Source organism: Fukomys damarensis, unplaced genomic scaffold, assembly GCF_012274545.1.
Source record: "Fukomys damarensis isolate Sample0158 unplaced genomic scaffold, DMR_v1.0_HiC HiC_scaffold_17, whole genome shotgun sequence".
NCBI classification, from domain to species: domain Eukaryota; kingdom Metazoa; phylum Chordata; class Mammalia; order Rodentia; family Bathyergidae; genus Fukomys; species Fukomys damarensis.
In genome coordinates, this window is record NW_022900929.1 from 43811324 (window position 1) to 43830765 (window position 19442).

General features: G+C 34.9%; 1 protein-coding gene across 1 annotated transcript; it reads left to right on the top strand.

The window, feature by feature from the left end:
* The first annotated feature begins 4879 nt into the window (after positions 1 to 4879).
* Positions 4880 to 14217, top strand: LOC104850443 (olfactory receptor 4M1). Its single transcript, XM_010607423.1, has 5 exons — positions 4880 to 4955; positions 6325 to 6348; positions 7039 to 7107; positions 8437 to 8537; positions 13264 to 14217. The coding sequence occupies exons 4-5, from the start codon at positions 8529 to 8531 to the stop codon at positions 14215 to 14217; spliced, it is 963 nt and encodes a 320-aa protein (XP_010605725.1). The 5' UTR covers positions 4880 to 4955; positions 6325 to 6348; positions 7039 to 7107; positions 8437 to 8528.
* The last annotated feature ends 5225 nt before the right edge of the window (positions 14218 to 19442 follow it).

Here is a 19442-nt window from a genome sequence, read left to right on the forward strand (position 1 = left end):
AAGAAGGCATAGCTTGTAAAATTAGAGAGTTAGCAAAGAAATTCAATGGCTCACAATTTATCAATAATTTTAAGGCCTAGTGTCCAAAACTCAACTAGCATTTACTTTTCACTTAGTGGAGAATCATTTGAGACTATTGTGTGATGTGTTACACTTAGGCTTTCTCCTAGGAGCGTGTTTTATTCTCATTAGTGGAAAGGGACAGTAAACCCTCAATACCATATTTCAATGCTTTGGGTCCCTTCTATTCACATTAAACTCTTTTAAGTTATAATTCAATGATTTAAAATGGTCATAAAGGTGAAAGATATTCCCAAGGAATTAGAAAATCTCTTTCAGAAAGAAAAGTTTCACTTTTCAGTAGCTGCAGTCCTTTCTCCTGACTTCTTTTTATTTTCTCTCCTCTGTGCATCTTTTCCCACAACTATCACAATATATAGCAGAGGAAACCTATTTCTCTTTAGATAATCATAATACCATATGACAAGTGTACATATAGAAATATACTTTGCACACAGTGAAGAACGTTACTACAAACTGACCAACTGTCCAAAAATGAAAAAGGGGTGGGTATTATATATTTTGGTTTTACACATTTTGTATTGAGTTTTACATATTTTGAGGCTGAGTGCAATTGTCTAGAAAATCCTCTTGTAGGGTTTGAATACTCCCCCATGTTGGTACTATGATACTATTTGTCATAAGAATTTTATAGTTACTTTTTTCCAGTACATAGCCTAGATTAGTTAAAGCAAATAGAAAGAGTTGACATTTGAATTATTGAAATGACTAAGTCTAGGAGATGTAGCTCTATTGTAAATTTTTAGTTAAAGCTGTTTTCAATTTTCAAAAGAGAATGAAATAAGCAAATTTTGATTTGGGATGTTAGTAAAGCTGGAGAATAGCTGGTTGTTATTAATACTTTGTAATATATATTTTTATTCTGAGAAATTGCTTTAGATTTTGTGTCATGACTTATAGTTCTCAATAATTCTAAAATGTTTATTTTCAATCAGCATTCATTTTCTAGATGCCTAAAATAGATCCTGTATATAATTATAAAATGTATCAGATACATTTATTCTTGTTTTCATTATTATTTTTACTTTTTTTAAGAGCAGGAAAAATTTATTAAGAGAGAAAGTTTCTTCTAAGAGAGGCAGAAGAGGGACCGGAAAGTGAGTTGCTCTTGTTTTCATTTCTAAGTAATTTTTATCTCATTTCACAAAAATAAAGTTATAGATAATGCACACCTCTTATTTTTGACTCTGTATTGCACAGAAATGGATTAATGGTAGGGACTTATCACTTTGCCCATTGTCACCATAATATCTATTGTCCCATCTGTTTTTATTTTTTTCCCTCATTGAGTTTATTGGTACATTTTAGGTATACAGTACAGTTACATTCATCATTGGGCTCTTGTACCTTTGCATGACAGGTCTTGGTTCTCATTTTTTCCCCATAACCCTGCCCTCTCTTCACCCCCTCCTCCCCTCCCCATTTGCAAAAACTTTATTTCCATTTTTTCATTTACTCATATTTTTTTCCTTTCCCTTATTTCCTTTTCCCTACCCTTCCCACTTCCGCTACACCTTTAGCCCTTTTCTTCCTATTACACATTGTCAATTATACCATTAGGATCTTATTTGCAATTATAGTTTTTCATACCAGAGAAACTATTCGGTATTTACACATGTGACATATTTATTTCACTTAGGAGTATAACCTCAATATGAGTCCATTTTCCTATGAATGACTCTAATTTCTCATTCTTTATGGCTGAGTAGTATGACATTTCATAGAAAAACCACATCTTTATCCAGTCTCCAGCTGATGGGCAAATGGGCTGTTGCCAAGTTTTAGCTATTACAAACTGTGCCCTTCTGTTTTCTTAGTAGCAGAGGCCTGACTTTGTTTATGGTAGCCCTGCGAAAATATCGCATTGTGCTATCCTTCTTTGTATTTGGCTGTTGACAATATAATATTAATGGTAACTGGTGGGTGGTATTTTGGAGAACTCATCAAAACAGATTTTCTATGCATCAGCTGCTCTCCCATGTAGAATTGCTATTGACCTTTTGTTGCATTCCTGTGTCTGGTTTGCCAATTGTTCGTTTTGTCTTGTTTATAACACCTATTTTTTTGCAATGAGCAACACATTTAAATCACATTGAAATAGCTAGCTATATTATCTTCCCTTGTCTCTCTTAAGATCTCAGTATAATAATATAAATAACAATAGCGACTACTTTGTCATCTCAACCACATCCAGTAAGATGCCCATCTGCTTTGGTGACTTGAAAGACCATCACTGTGGTATAAAACTCTTCTATGTAGATTTCAATTCATTTCTGAACTTTAAATTCCATTCCACTTTTCTTTTGTAGTAATCTCCAATTGTTGATTTTGTCAGTGGCAAGATGACTGAGATCTTTAAGGTGTACAACTAGCTGCACATTCTGTGGGAGCAATTACTTCAGGTTCATTAGTGACGATTGCTGTGAGGTGTGTATGGTGGCTGCAAGGTATGATGATATCCTGGGCACAGAAAGCTTCTGGAGTCAAGGTGTTGAAGACCACACTGATTACTATATATGACTGACACAGATCTCGCTCTCTTTGTTCCTGCCTTTGCCTGACATCTAATGTGTTGATTTTTTCAGGGATCTAGGTGTGGTGAGACTGAAAACACTTGCTTGGACTTGGGCCCAGTAGGCTGGTTAAACAGATTATTACTTCAGTCTTCTTTTCAGGCTGAGAACTCATGAGCTCACAGTTTTCTCTCTGCACTGAGAACTGCCAGCCTGGGAGATGAGGTGCTGTAGGCAAAATCAAACTACCAAACTTTTTCCTGTCCCTTTGTATGTTTTTATTTGTTTGTTTTTTTGTTTTTCTCCTCACTGAATCACTTTAGCTCCTTATTTTATGATTTTTAAATTGGGCACTTTTTTCATTAAATTATTTTTGTTATTAATGTCGGTTAAATATTGTAAATTCTGTAGTTTTAAACACACAAACAGAAGGATTTTCTGTTTTTCAGACAGGATATCACTGCATAGTTCAGGCTGGCCTTGAAGTCATTATGTAGCTCAGGATGGCCTTATACTCACTGTGACCCTTCTGTCTCAGCCTCTCCTCTGCTGGGACAATTGGTGTGTGCCATAACATCCAGATTGATATTTGTTAATCAGACCACATATAACTGTTTATCCAAAGCAAAAAATGAAAGATTGTAGTTGTTAATAAAAATTGTATTTAAATGAACATTATTTATATTTTTATATAGAACATTTCTTTTTTTATGGGCTCCAGCTTTTCATAAGCATGTGCGTACTGTTGTGTTGGAAAGTTAAGAATATAAGTTCTGAAACTGGACTGCTTGGCTTTAGACTCCATCTAGACTACATAAGCTATGTGATGTGTGACAGTGCTAGACAAATTACTTGCCTTCTCTGTTTCTTTTTCCTTATCTGGAAAATGACTATGATGATAGTATGTACCTCAGAAGGCTGATGTCCAACTTGCGTCAGTTATTCCAAAAAAAGTGTTTCAAGTTATACCTGGTATAAGGTAAGTGCTGTATGTATGAACTTTTATTTATTTATTAACTTTTACTAATTGTATTGGTACGTTTAATGTATACAGCATAATGACATTCATAGTTGGAAATTTGTGCCTTTACATAATCAATCTTGGTTCTTATTTTGCCCCGTTCCCCTCCTCTCTCTTCAACCCCTCCCTCCTCCCTCCCAATTTACAAGGACTATGTTTCCATTATTTTTCGTTTTCTCATATTAGGTGTATTGTTGAGTGTGTTATATTTTGGCCTTTTCTGTTGTTCTTCATTGCTTTCTTATCACCTTTGTATTTTATTCTAAGTTTCAAACAATCTCAAGGGGATAATTTCTGAATGACTTGAGATTGCTATGTCTGATAGAATGAAATTGATAGAGCCTAATATTTGTTATGGAATACTTAACTTGTTAAAGTTGACTGTGAATCACTAAGTGAGTATGAAAGTATGGGGATGAAGATTGCATATTTAGTAAAGTGGAATTTAGTTGATCACACATTCACTTAATATTTACAGCATACTATTTATTATGATCCATTCCATTGGAAAGGAGGGAGCCTAACAAAATATTGCCATTCTTTAACTAGTCTTCTAGCTTACAATTTACAAGATTGCTTGGTAGAAGAATAATTATCAGAGCAAGCCTATTATTTTTGGCTGAGAGATGCATGCACTACGGGTAGTCTCATAGATGGGTGAGTCAAGTGTAAGTTGATTTATGGAAATGAGGATTATTTCTCACTTATTCATCAGCAGGCCTGGTGTCTTTTACAAATTTGACATGCAAAAAATTATTATGTACATGTAGAAAACACTGAATAATGCTAGAAATATACTTTAAACAAATAAGTTAGTATGTAAAGACTTCTTTGCAAGCCTACGTAAACTGTTCAAACATTTATGCAGTAGTCGATTTAGACATATATTTACTTTTCTAAAATTCCAAAATCTTTAAGTGATATAGTCTTTTGATATAGTGGAACTAGAATGCTCATCACATGTTAGAGCATATGTCATATAAAATTTATTATATCATATATCATATATTCGTCTCCACCTACGATCCAAGGAAATTAGTCATTTTCCTTACTTGGCCAGTGCAAAGCAAAATAGGGTTACTCTGTTCACTGGATGTAACACACATTACTTCAAAATTATTCTCTTGGGATTTTTATTCCTACCTGGCTTTTCCTGACCTCCAGAGGACTGATTGTCATAGTTACGATCCATGGTGCTAGTTAGCTCATTGTTACATCAGGACAGGAACTGATGTCTTCCAAAACATAGAAGGCAAAGCCCTCTGTTGTGGAAGTGGAGACAGATGTCTTCTGCCTACCATCACTTTAGTTTGCCTACACCAAGGCTGGGGGAGCAATTGGTAGGTGGAGGAATGCTGTTGTTATATTCACATAAATCATTATTTTTGAGACAATTAGCTAGTCATAATGATGGGAATAATGATGTAAAATGTTCAGAGACCATGATAAGAAGCCTAAGTCCTCCAGTACAGAAATCTTTTAACAAAAGTGGTGATATGTGTAAGCTGGACTTAGGTGGACAGACTATTTCTACTTACTTGATCCTAGAAACTAAAATATTGTAGAGTCATATTCAAATGGGATATGGAGATGATGTTTTCGTCCTCTTATACCCTCAGAATGAGTCATTCTTAGAGGTGCTCAAAAGTATTTTTTTTTATGGCTTCTTAGAGAGGACTTTCAAAATTTGAACCTTGTCACTATTGCAAGGAGGTCAGGAGCAATCCAGAAGATCCTTAGATACTTTTGGTCGATTCTTCAGGATAAGCACTGTAAATGGGGTGGTGTAAATAGGAGCTGTGATGTTCTATTTCCAAAGCACTGTTGTTGTTGTTGTTTGTTTTTTTGGATTAAACTTAGGCCCTTGTGCTTGCAAGGAGAGAGCCAGAACCACTGAGCTAAATTCCCAGAACTGATTTTGAAAGTATTGGAATTGATAGTAGTGACAACTTTGGAAGTGAACAAGAAAGACAAAAAAGAAACAATACCAAAGAGACTTTTGTTTGATAGGAAAGTGGTAGTTTAAAAAGAGAATTTCAGAGAACAAGATCAGGACAAGGGACCAATGTAGGAAAAACTAACCAAATCAGCGAAACAAGTTTGGGAAGTATTTGACATTTTTTTCAAAGTCATTCATTTATTCCTTTATTCATCTACAATCGCTTTAATTATTCAGTTATCCATTTTTCTGTCAAAATATCAACTGAAAAATTACAATCCAATTAGATAACATTTCGAATGAAGGTGTGACCAGAGTACTGCTATAGAAACCTAAATGCCATCCCTGTGAAGATTGTTAGGAAATCTTCTACAAAATTTCAGGTACTTTGGAAGGGAGGCTTTCTGAGTGTAGTGAAGGGATTTCAGCAGCCACATAGAATTGTGAGTCTGTAAAAAAGGGAGAATGAGTGCTGGTGTTTATAAGTCAGATATTCCTGTTCTCTTCTCTAAACTGTTTGGTAGACTTTTTTCTTTATTTGTGCATGTGTGTGATACACAATGAATGCAATCATCATGTGGAGTTGGTATAGATAAATACCACATCTTAGTCCTTTTTATTTCACCTTCTTCTGCCCTCCCTCTCCTCTTGCTCCATTCGTGAATACCCATCCCACCTACAAAATCCTACCTTCCTGTTTTGGGATAGCCCATTTATTTATTTTTAAGTTTTGAGACAAGGTTTCACTAAGTTGTCCCCTCCTGTCTTAGGCTCCCAGAATGCTGGAATTACAGGTATGAGCCACTATACCCCACCACTGTTAATGTTTTAATGTAATCACTTATAGTATGTTCTTTTCCTAGGTTATGTGGTCTTGAAATAGAAATAGAAATTGAAATACAAAGCTGTGCCAGAGGACACAAACACGCACACACACACACACACACACACACAGAGTGCACATCTTTCACAGAGATTTCATGTTCCTTGCCACATATAAGGATATAGTCAGAGATAGTGAAGCTTAAACAGATACTAAAGGGTAATATTTTGGAAACTATATCTTGGGATGATGATTTATCTATGGCGCTTGCATTTTGAAAGGGGAGATGATAACAATAGTAATAATAATTTATTATATATGATCGGTGTGCTAAATATTTTTCTAAGCTTTGTGTACATTCACTTACAAATCTTTACAATAGCACTTATAAAGTACTGTTATTATCCAGCATCACTGATGGGGGACATTGAGGCAGAGAGAGATGAGTTACCCAAGGTTACACAGCTAGTAATTCAGCTACAGTTAGAACTAAGGCACTAATGTTCCATATTTGTTATAATAGAAATACTCAAACAGCAAATGATCCTCAAAACTTCTCTTGTTGTGAACCCTTCTCTGGTTCTAATGTTATTTGTATACGAGAAGTCAAGATAATTATGTCTTGATATTTTCTGTTACTGATTTACTTATTATATTCAAGGTCCTGGGTCACCACCTACCTGTCTATATAATGAAGATACCTTTGTTGTTATCTCACACAATAAAATAGGTGAGCTTGATATCTTGAGAATAGAAAAAATAAATTCAAATTATTTCTTATAGATATTGTGTATATCCACGATGCCAAATTAATCCCAATTTCTCTGCATGGTCACTCACAATTCTCAATTTATCTTTCAATTTTACTGTCAATCTAATTTCATTTACAGAATTATTTTTTAAATTAATTGATTTTATAGGTACATTTAAGGTATACCATATAATGACATTCACCACTGGAAATTTATGCCTTTACATAATCCATCTGGTACTTAAATTTTCTCCATTCCCTTGTCCTCCCTTAGACCTAGACTTTTCCATCCAATTCTAGTTAAAATCCTCTGTCTCGTTAGGGAGAAACTGTTGTAGAAGACCTTTGAGTAACATTCTCAACATCCTGGAGAGTTGGTGACTGAGCTGAATAGAATCAAAATCCCTCAGTTATTGTTCAGTGCTTTTCCCAGCTGCCTTCCAATTTACAGTATGAGTCATTACTCCTTGCATGACACTCCACATTTCTTAAATTCAGTTTTTTTTTTTTTTTTTTGCTACCTGGGATCTAACTCTGGACCTTGCACTTGCGAGGCAGTCAGTGGCACCACTGAGCTACATCCCTGGCCCAGTCATTTTTAATAAGACTTTGGAAATACTTTTTACAGAGTATAATATAGATATGTGTGTTATGTGCAACATTTATAGGAGTAATAAAGATACAATAGAAGCCTTCAGTTAATGACTTTTATTTATGTGATTCCCATTTAAAAAAATATATTTGTTTTTAAATTATGTACTCTGGAATGGACCTTACTGAGATAGGATAGTCTCTGGAAATAGCACATCTCTGTATTTCTAAAAGTCCAGTATCACACTCCTGTCCTCACCTAAACTACCCCTCCGATCTTGCTCCCCTTTCTGATTCTTTCCTTTGTTCTAGCTTGCATATTCCAAAATCTGCACCATTTTCCTTGTCATGATCAGCAGGTTTGAAAGCCTAAAGTACCTTCTTTTTCCCTTAAATTCTTTTATTGGTACATTTTAGATATACAATACATTTACATTTATCATTGGGAACTTGTATCTTTATATGATGTATCTTGGTTCTTATTTTCTCACCATTTCCCTGTCCTCCCTTCCACTCCACCTTCTTTCTCTGAGGAAAGGCTTTCAATAAAACATCATTGAAGAACTCTATTTACAGATATTTTCCTGTTTACTTTATAGCAGTTTAAATCTACCTGCTGGCATGTAAGTACCCCATAACTATAGAAGAAATACAGGACTGGTATCTTTTTCATGTATAGCTTCCTTTTCCTTAATATTATAACTTTTCTTTTCTTAGTCTCTCAGTTTCAGCTTAATGTTTCTTCCTGATGCCACTGAAGTAAATACTAAAAGAATTTGTTCCAGTTATGCATTTTGTGGTGGACAAAAATGGCTAGGGTGAGTGACGGTTACTGGGGCAGATACTGGCTTGTTCATTCACCTACTTATTTAAGGAAAGATAATGGAAAATAGCTGTAAATGACAACTGATTTAAATATAAGCCTATATGAGTGTAACCCTGCTTTTCTTGAATCAGCTCATCTTTTACTACTTCAAGATCTCTGTGACAGCCTTCCTAGAATTGTCAAATTGGGATAAGTATTCTGCACATTATTACTAAGAGATTGGCTTGGTATATGGATGAACGTTCATTGTTAGCAAGGGATTTCTGCACATATTCTTGTTTTTCCCTAATGCACTGGTTCCCTTGAGGTAGGTTCACAGTTCACTCACCTACAGGGATGGCCCCAGTACTCCTAGCTGTTCTTACAGTCATCCTCTAGATATCACATCCCTGCAGATTAAGTAAAGAATGGGAACTCAGTATGTGTTGTTAGGAGAGCAAGGGACTTGCATCTAGAACTTTGAGAGGGGTTCCTGAGGAGATAAAAGATGAAGCAAAACTTCCATGACCAACCTACGCAAGCTGCTTTACAGTAATCACTAGCTTGGAATAAATAACGCTTCTGAATAGCAGCTTTGGAAAAAAATGCCCTAACTCAGTGTCCATGGGTGTTGCAGTCTCCCAAGAATTTCCCATGTACATATTTTGTTGCTCTGCATTTTATTGGTACACATTCTAATATTAGCTAAATATTCATAGTAGATTCAGTTACATTTTATTAGGGACCTGGAATGGCCTTGGATAAACCTCATTTATAAACAGAAGATATGCAGTTTTCTTTTGAAATTGTGATAATAGAGCTCAAATTCCAGATGGCTTTGGAAGTGCGAAAATAACAACAAGCATCCCACTATTAAATCTTAACACTTTTGTTTCCTAAGCAAAATATTCATTTGCTTAAATAGCTATTGCTATATTTTTAGCTTAAATCTAACAACTTGTTTTCTGCAATTTTGTCTCACTCAAATTTTATTCACATAGCATCCAGGGTGATATTGCTAAATTATGAATCTCAGTAAGCAAGTCCTTAGATTTTATGCTATAATATATTGGAAGCTATTAAGACTAAATATTCTTGCTGTGAGTGACATTTCTTGTTCTTTGGTCAACTCTTTTTTTTTTTTTTTTTTTTTTTTTTCCCTGAACGCTTTATTCTACTCTTGTTCCTCTATTCATCGCAAGGTCTTCTATGGTTCTTGGAAGATTTTCCTCTCTGTAGGGAGTTTTCTTTTACTGCTGTCCATTCCTAGCATGCTTTTCTTCTGATTTTCAGAATTAGTTGTAATGTCCGCAAATCAGAGAAACTTTTATAAAACATTCTATCAGTACACAGCACCACTACAACTTCCTCTTCATTTTACTTTTTATAATCTTCTCATATAATCTTGTGACTACGGGTAATGATTTGTTTTGCTAATTTAATACTTGTTTGTGCACTTATTAACTGTCTGCATGTCCAGAAGTTCAGTTAAGGAGATGCTCAGCCTTCTTTGTTGACTGATGATATTCTTAGCAGTTAACACACAGTAGGTACTCCCTTATTATTTCTTAAATAAATAAATGACTAATTTATAGAAGTGACACCAAGTTATGTATTTTTGCAATAGCGCTTTCAGTATCACCTCTAAATAATTTGTTTTGATATGTGTTAAATGACAAATGCCGGCTGGAGTCAGAATTGTCTATTTTATGAGGCTGTATTTATGTTAACAAAGGAAACATTTGTCTTTCAATGAGGAAGTGGCATGACTGGATGATATAGGTGTGCAAGGTGCCTGTAGTGGCTGAACATTGTTAGCTTGGGAAACGGGGCTGTGCTGGCTTCCTGACTATTGGACTAAGATGCCACAATAAAATGGCCTTTTTTTAAACTTGATGAATGTGAGTGGCAAAGGAGCTGTGCATGCTTTGCATTTCTTTCTTAAAGAATAAATGAGGCTAGTTTTTTTCTCATTGCTAGGTAAGTAGCATTAGTTTCTAAGTTTATGTTGTAGTTTGAACACTGAAACGCAAAAGGAAATATCTTTGACACTTTTCTGGTAAAATAATCCTGTTTATAGTACCTGAAGTGTGCTTGTCTTTCCAAGATGTCAACACACATTCAACTAGATTCTTCTCTTTCTAGATCAGTACTATTTTACACTTTTGGTTTTTTTTGGTACTGGGGATTGAATTTGGGTCTTTGCGCTTGCAAGGCAGGCCATCAAACTGCTGAGCTAAATCCCTAGCCCTATTTTACACTTCTTTTTTGATGGGATGAGCTCAGAACAGGACAGAGGACAAAGAGGTGACTGACAAAAATCAGAATATTGTTGTTGACCATCTAACTAAAGAAGAAAGCTTAGGGCCTAGTAAGCTGTGCAATCATTACTTTCTGGAAATCATCTTCCAGATAAACAAGTTTTTGAGAAAGATGAAAGTTTAATACTGGTGGCATTATTTTGTTTTTAAACTGAATTTAAAATTTTTCTTATCCTGATAAGAATGAATAATTAATCCACTGAGGGCCACATTGAGGAATTTATAAACATGGAGAAATTGCATGGGTAAATTGTCTCATACTACTGAGCTTTGTGAGTGTTCTTATTTTTCTGCTTCTTTTCTTGCTATGACATTTCTGGAAAACATTAGTCATTTCTTGGTGCATCTCTTTGTATTAAGTTATCTTTTCTTCATAATGCAATGGTACTATAGCATATTGAAAGTCATATGCATGTTAAAATTATGTAAAAATTGAGTCAATAGTTTTCAAGGGATAAATATTTAATTTCTTTAGTTGATAGCATATATAGTACCCATAAGTACCTGTCTCATCTGTTTACATCCGTAAAACTTTAACTTTTTAAAAATTAATTGTTTATTGGTACATTTTAGGTCCACAGTATAATGACATTCACCTTTGGGAATTTATGCCTTTACATGATGTATCTTGGTTCTTATTTTTTCCCCATTCCTCTGTCCTCCCTTCCCCTCTATTCCTCTCTATTTACAAAAACTTTGTTTCTTCTTTTTCCTTTTCTCATATTTTTTTCCTTTCCCTTGCTCCTCCCACCTCCCATTCCCCATCCCTTTTGGACCTTTTCTTTCTATTTCACATTGTCTATTATACTTTTTGATCCTCATTTACACTTTCAGTTTCTTACAACAGGGAAACTATTCAGTATTTACATGTGTGTCTTATTTATTTCACTTAATATGAAATCCATTATGCCTTAATGTGCATTCTTTTACCTATAAGTGTTTATCTCTGAGTTTTACACACACACACACACACACACACACACACACATATATATTTACATACATACATACATAACCACATCTTTATATAGTCTGTAGTTGATGGGCATTTGGAATGCTTCCAATTTTAGCTATTACAAACTGTGCTGCTGTAAACATGGGTGTGCATATGTTGCTATAGTATGATTGTTTTAATTCTTTAGGGAAGATACCTAGTAAGGGAATACCTGGGTCAAATGGGACCTCTAATCCTAGTCTCCATACTGATTTTCACAGTGTTTCCACCAGTCTACACTCCCACCAACAATGGAAAAGGGTTCCTTTTCCCCCACAGCCTGCCAGAATTTGTTATTGGTTTATTTCTTCTTCTTCTTTTTTTTTAATTGAGTTTTTTGATACAATCTAGGTATACAATACAGTTACATTCATTACTGGGATCCTGTACCTTTACATGACAGGTCTAGGTTCTAATTTTTTCCCCTATTCCTGCCCTCCCTTCACTCCCTCCTCCCCTCCCCTTTTGCAAACACTTTATTTCCATTTTTTCATTTTCTCATATTTTTTTCTTTTCCCTCATTCCCTTTCCCCTACCCTTCCCACTTTACCTACACCTTTAGCCCTTTTCTTCCTAGTTGATTTCTTAATAGCAGCTATTCTTTCTGGAGATGAAATCTCAGCATTGCTTTCATTTACATCTCTCAAAGGACCAGTGATGTTGGAATTTTTTTCATGTTTATTTGATGTTTCTACTTCTTTGTCTGAGAAATGTCTGTTCATTTCAGCTGCCCATTTTTGGATTGGGTCTGTAAAATTGGGATGTCTGATTTTTTTTAAGTTCTTTATATATTCTAGATAGTAGACTCTTGTCTGAGGAACAGATGGTGAAAACTTTTTCCCACATTGTGGGTTATTTCTTCACTCTGTTGGTGGCTTCTCTTGCCATACAGAAGCATTTTAATAAGATGAGATCGTAGTTGTTGATTCTTTGTGCTATTTCACATGCACAAACTTTTGTTTTGTTTTTTCTTTTTTCTGAGAAAAACTGATGAGAAGCAGAATTATAATATCGCATCAGGAGTATGAAGCCGACTTTCTAGTACTGGCAATAGGTTTCAAGAAGTATTTAGAGTAGTGGCTTTGAATGTACCAAAAAGAAGCATAGATACACCTAAGGATTAGGATTTGGTTGTTTGCAACACATAAAGTCCTGGGAAAATGACAATACAGTTTCATAAAAATAGGATCTTATAGTATTAACAGGCTGATGTTTGGCTTTCAGATATATGACCCACTTGATAAAGCTTCAATCTTTTTAACTTACATGGCCATTGCTCACTTGGGTTTTCAAATGTAAAATGGGGAAACCAAATGCGTCCTAATGCAGTCTCTTAATGACAGGGAACATTGGCAATTTTTGAAAGCAGTGCTATAATTCTTAAGTGTCATTTGGAATAATTAAAATTTCTTTCTTTCTCATAGCCTTTTTATGAAAATATTTTAATTGAAGAAATGGAGCCTTCAAATTACACAAGGGTGACTGAATTTGTTCTCACTGGCCTATCACAGACTCGGGAGGTGCAACTAGTCCTGTTTGCTATATTTCTGTCCTTCTATCTGGTCATTCTTCCAGGGAACATCCTTATCATTTGCACCATCAGGCTCGATCCCCATCTCACTTCTCCCATGTATTTCCTGTTGGCTAATCTGGCCTTTCTTGATATTTGGTACTCCTCCATTACAGCCCCTAAAATGCTTGTAGACTTCTTTGTGGAGAGGAAGACAATTTCCTTTGGTGGGTGCATTGCACAGCTCTTCTTTTTGCACTTTGTTGGGGCCTCAGAGATGTTCCTGCTCACAGTGATGGCCTTTGACCGCTATGCTGCTATCTGCCGCCCCCTCCACTACGCTACCATCATGAATCGTCATCTCTGCTGTATACTGGTGGCTCTCTCCTGGATAGGGGGTTTCATTCATTCCATAATACAGGTAGCTCTTATTGTTCCACTTCCTTTCTGTGGACCTAATGAGTTAGACAGTTACTTCTGTGACATCACACAAGTTGTCCGGATTGCTTGTGCCAACACCTTCCCGGAGGAGTTAGTGATGATCTTTAGCAGCGGCCTGATCTCTGTAGTGTGTTTCATTGCTCTGCTAATGTCCTATGCCTTCCTTCTAGCCATGCTTAAGAAGCATTCAGGCTCAGGTGAGAGTACCAAGAGGGCCATGTCTACCTGCTATTCCCATATCACCATAGTGGTGTTAATGTTTGGGCCATCCATCTACATATATGCTCGCCCATTTGATTCTTTTTCTCTAGACAAAGTGGTGTCTGTGTTCCACACCGTGATATTCCCTTTACTTAATCCCATCATCTACACATTACGAAACAAGGAAGTAAAGACAGCCATGAGGAAGTTGGTCAATATCATGTAAACAGAAATCAAAGACAAATTACACATTTTATATTCCTTTGGAGGATCATTGTCCTAAAGTAGAAAGCATTTGCAGTGGCAATAATGCTGCTTTTGCTTCCTATTTTTACCCACATTTATAGGCTTTCCTTATGATTTTACTCGATTAGAAAAAGCAAATACACTTAGATGGAAACAAATTTACTCATACCCACCTGAAAGATCTGGAAGATCATGATTAGAAATGGAAATATACTAATGTTCCACTAATGCACAGTTTTCCAATAATTATTCACTAAACAACTACCTTGGAGAGACTCTGGCTGTGAAGAGAATGTGTGTTAAAAATAATAAAATAAATAAGATCACAGAAACATACGTATTTTGACTATGAAGAAGCAGGCTGCACATGCATGTGACTAACTTCATGTTACCAAATTAAATGTTGTTGTCGTATGTCAGTTGGGGCCCAGTAAGAAAAAGTATTTGTTAAATCACCCTCTTCGGTTGAGAAAATAGATGATCTATTTTGTCTTTTATCTCTTCCTTTTCTAGTTCATGGAAACTGAGGATGCATTTATACAAGCTATCACAACTTGCCCTTCAGGTGGTAACCACTCAACAGTGCCAGAATTCAAGATCTCACTACTTTATCAAAACAACTATTATGCATTCAGAACAAAATGTAGTTTGGTTGCCTCCTGATGGACCCTTCTGCCAGCTAGCAGTTTGGGTAGCCAGTCTCTGCTTACAGCCTTCAGAGTGAAAGGAGGCTTGAAAGAAAGGGGCTCTGTCTAGGTGATTAGAATACACAGATACCTAGCTGTGTGATTACTTTTTAAACTATTATCTCCTTTGCACTTGTTTGTTTTCTATGCTTGCTAATTCTGCTTCTCATAATAAACAAAGTACTTGAAAGCTGAATTTGTTAACATTATAACTCAGGGCTATTGTCCATCTCTTTAGGCATGTGAAAGATACCTACCGAGAGGTATTGATTCCTATGATAGGCTAATGAATTACTTTGAAAGGATTAATTTCCTATTTCCTGACCAAGAATTCACCCAATGACTCTGTTTCCAAATCTAAAAAAGTAGACTAGCGCATTTGAGTTCATAGAATGAGTTTATTTATTTAAATTAGTTTTCGATTTCAGAACTAGGGAAGCTTTGCATGAAGGGGCAGAGCGTTTTGTATACAATGAGCTTTCATATGATATTTGATGATGTAATATGACTGCACTTTGAGGAAAATGGATTCCTATTAAGATCAGGAATGAATACATAGAAATTATGAAAATAATATTTGGATTACTATTTTCTACATGGATTTAGGCAGAACCGTGCTACATAAGGTTTATTAATTACTTTGGGAATTTTTCTTTCTGTTGACCTTCTTCCAGCCTCATTGCTACATGACTTCTTTTCCAGAAACCCAAAGGCACAGACTGGAGTTAAGATTCTTGAATTTGGAGTTTACTTCTCATCACTTGAAAATGAATAAAACAATAAATTTCTCTTTTACAATAAAAAAGGTTGCTGGCTTGTTATGGTGTTTAAACATCAGTGAATCAATCACTACTACAGAAGGCCACTTGCTGAAAACATTTAAGTTAGCAATAAAAAGGGTAAAAGGCAATATGATAAATAATTGCCTGATTACAAATATTGCTGAAGTCAGAAAATAATGTGAGCAGGAAAGTGAAGGAAGTGGCAAAATACTAAGGAGTAGTTTATAGAAGGCTTGATTGGAATTAGTCCAGGGACAATTTCACAATTCTCACCAGGGCAAAGCCTAGAGACATTTTGGTGGGGACTGGTATTGGTGTTTTGTATGCTTGAACACTGCTAAACTTCCTACAAGGAACAGGACAGTCTCCTCACCCCAGATATCTGGCCCCAAAAGTCAACAGCACCAAGTTTGTGAAACGCTTGACATAGGTAATAAGCAGGGATAAGGCAAACTACTCTAGGAAAACTAGGTATTAAACAACCACACGTGCAATCATGTCATACACAATGTTTTCTATGAAATATCTTAATACCTTTAGCTGTGAGTTAGCAAATTTGCCAGGAGAGTCCTTTACCCACATGAATTTCTTATTTCCTCTTAGGTAATTTTAAATGTCTTTTCTTCTACTTTTGAGTTTCTACTACTTATTCTTTCTTCAAAAACTCTTGAAAATTTCTAAAAGAAATAAAATCAACAATATAGAGACCAAGTAACAATATTGTTGGCTCAAGATTCCAATTGTATTTTCGATTATATTGATGTATGAAAATTTGGAACCCAAGTTCTTTATTTCTCATGACTTTCTGCTAACCTCAATATTAACAAGATGGATTTTTCTATTATATCTGATAAAAGGAAAAAGTTCGTTATTGTCTAAATAAAATTACAGTTTTCCTGTGTTATAATTTCTAAAATAACGAACATATGTTTATTAAAATTTCAAAGTATACGTTCATGTAAAGAAAAAGACAAATGTCACTGGCTATTTCCCCCCTCCCCCAGAGAGTTTTCCTTTACCAAGGTTTATATAGTTTCACCCTCTCTGCTCCACTGGAAACAGGCCAGTTGGCTTATGCACCTTGCTTAAAAATCTAATTGACTTTCACTAAGCAAATGGAAGTGAAAATGGAGCATAAGCTACCCAATTCTTCAGATAAGTGTAACCTTCATATTTTATATGTAGTAAAACTGGCATTTAAATGAAAAGGCTAAAAGTTTCAAATATGAAAAACAAAATCCAAGAATGTTGTTTTCAAGCTCTTTGGAGGAAATTGCCAGAAAACAAAATTTGGTCAACAATGTGAAGTCTAAAAAACTAGGACAAAAAGCTGGGTACAAAGTATTAAATGTACTTAACATAATTTTAGGGTTATTCAACTACCTTGCTATAAATCTAATATCAAATGTAAAGTAGGAATTTGCATGACAAAGGGGGATAAAATGCTGTGCCAATTCAGAGACAACAGAAATGCACTGTGTTTCCGTCCAGTGGCAGCTTAGATGTCTTTATTGACTCTGTCACTAAAAACAAATGCATCTGTCAAATAAATGTCTCTGGAAACTTCTTGGTAAACTCTTGAGATTAAACTCCCAAAACATACAGAATATTGAGAGACTAGAACTCAAAAGAAATTGGGAGTATAGTCTAAGAATTAAATAAACTTGGGAAACCAGAGAAATAAATGAACAGAAATCATTGTTCAGCTGTTTTTACCCTGAAGGCTTGTGTTCTTTTTTCAAGGCTAGAAATATAGTTGGTGGAGTGGAGTTATGTGGGAGACAAAGTCCATCGCTCAAGAGATTCCAAAGGATAAAATCTCTGGGTAATAAGCAAGCAGTTTTTTTAAAAATTCACCTAGCAGAGATGCAAGATAAAAAGACTTATGAACCTCTACTGCTCATTAGGATTTTTTCTTTGTATATTTAAAGTTTTACAGTTTTACTACAACATCTCTATGAGTGGATGATTGTAAGCCATGTTTCTCTTATATTTGGTTTATTTCAAGGAATACACTAATAGTTTTAAATATTTGCTTCTCATATCTATAAAACTGCTTTCACTGATACAGATTAGTAAAAAGAAAAGAATAACAAATTAGATAATTTTTATTAGCAGATTTCTTGACTTGCTGTAAAGCTACAGTGACCTTGAAAATGTGGATTGATACAGGAGGTACACAGAGATTAATAAAACCAAATAAAATGTGCAGACACAAATGATAAATTTATTTTTGGCACACACCAATGCCATTTTGTGAGAAAGAGGAATGTTAAACAAATAATGTTAGAGTCTTGAATATTTATTTGAAAAATAATGAACTTGAGCACCTACTTCATTGCCTATATGAACATTGATTTGAACTATATCATAGGCCTAACTGTAGTAGCTAGAAAAATATAAAACTTTTAGAAGAAAACAAAGAATTGGTTGCTCACAAAATAGTGATAATGATTCTTTAAGTATCATAAAAACAACTTTAAATGCAAAAGATACAATGAACCCCCCCAAAATTAAAATTTTCTAAAATCAAGATATACCACTATGAATTAATAAACAGTTCAACACACTAGAAGGGAAATCTAGCTTGTCTACAAGATGACTAACAGTCATCTTAAACCTATTGTCATTTGCCCACTACACTTTTCCACATTGGCCTCTTCCTGCTTCTCAGTGCACTAGTTCCTTCTTGCTTCATGGCCTTTTGTTATACAGAGCTCATTTGAGATGTTGCCTCCTCAGAAAGGATATCCCTTTGCAAATCACAAGAACAGTAGTTTCTTCTGGCATATCAGTATGTTTTATTTTTGTAATGGCACTCATCACATTCTGATTTTTTTCAGGTGTGTGTGTGTGTGTGTGTGTGTGTGTGTTTACTGTCTGCCCTCATGCATTGGAATGTGAAACCTCCAAGAGTAAAGACTGATTTTTGGATCTAGGATGCTACTATATAGCTTGATTCATAGTTTAACTTCTAAAATAATCTAAGATGACAAATCTTTCCCTCAAAAAATAAAAGCTTAATTCTATGGACTGACTTAGATCACTATACTAATTTCATTTTTAGGGTCAGTGTTAGTGTTGCTAAGTAAAGACTTTCCCAATTAGGTCTACATTTTTTTAAAAGATCAGCTTTTAAAAAAGTCTTTGGTGGCAAGAGAGATAATAATTCTACAATAAAATATTTCTCCATGTATCTTTAAATATTTCACTTATTTTTGATTTCTTTTACTCTAAACAAAAAGCTCCTTTATTTGTTTAGTTTATTTTGTATAATATATAGTTTTCAAGATAAACTTTTCTGTATTTCTATCTTGTTCATTTCCTATTTTGCTGTCACATTTATTTGTTCCTGTTCTTTTGTTTTCTCTTTGTATATATATATATTTTTTAATTTTATTGAGTTTATTGGTACATTTTAGGGATACAGTACAGTTACATTCATTGTTGGGATCATGTACCTTTACATGGCAAGTCTTGATTCTCATTTTTTCCCCTTACCTCTGCCCTCCCTTCACCCCCTCCTCCCCTCCCCATCTACAAACACTTTATTTTCATCTTTTCATTCTCTCATATTTTTTTCTTTTCCCTTTTTGTTCTTCCCCTACGTATCCCACCTTCCCTACACCTTTAGCTCCTTTCTTCAAATTTCTAAATGTCAGTAATCTTATTAGAATCTTATGCATTGTTGCAGAATATTCACACCAGGGAAACTATTTGGTATTTACACATGTGTG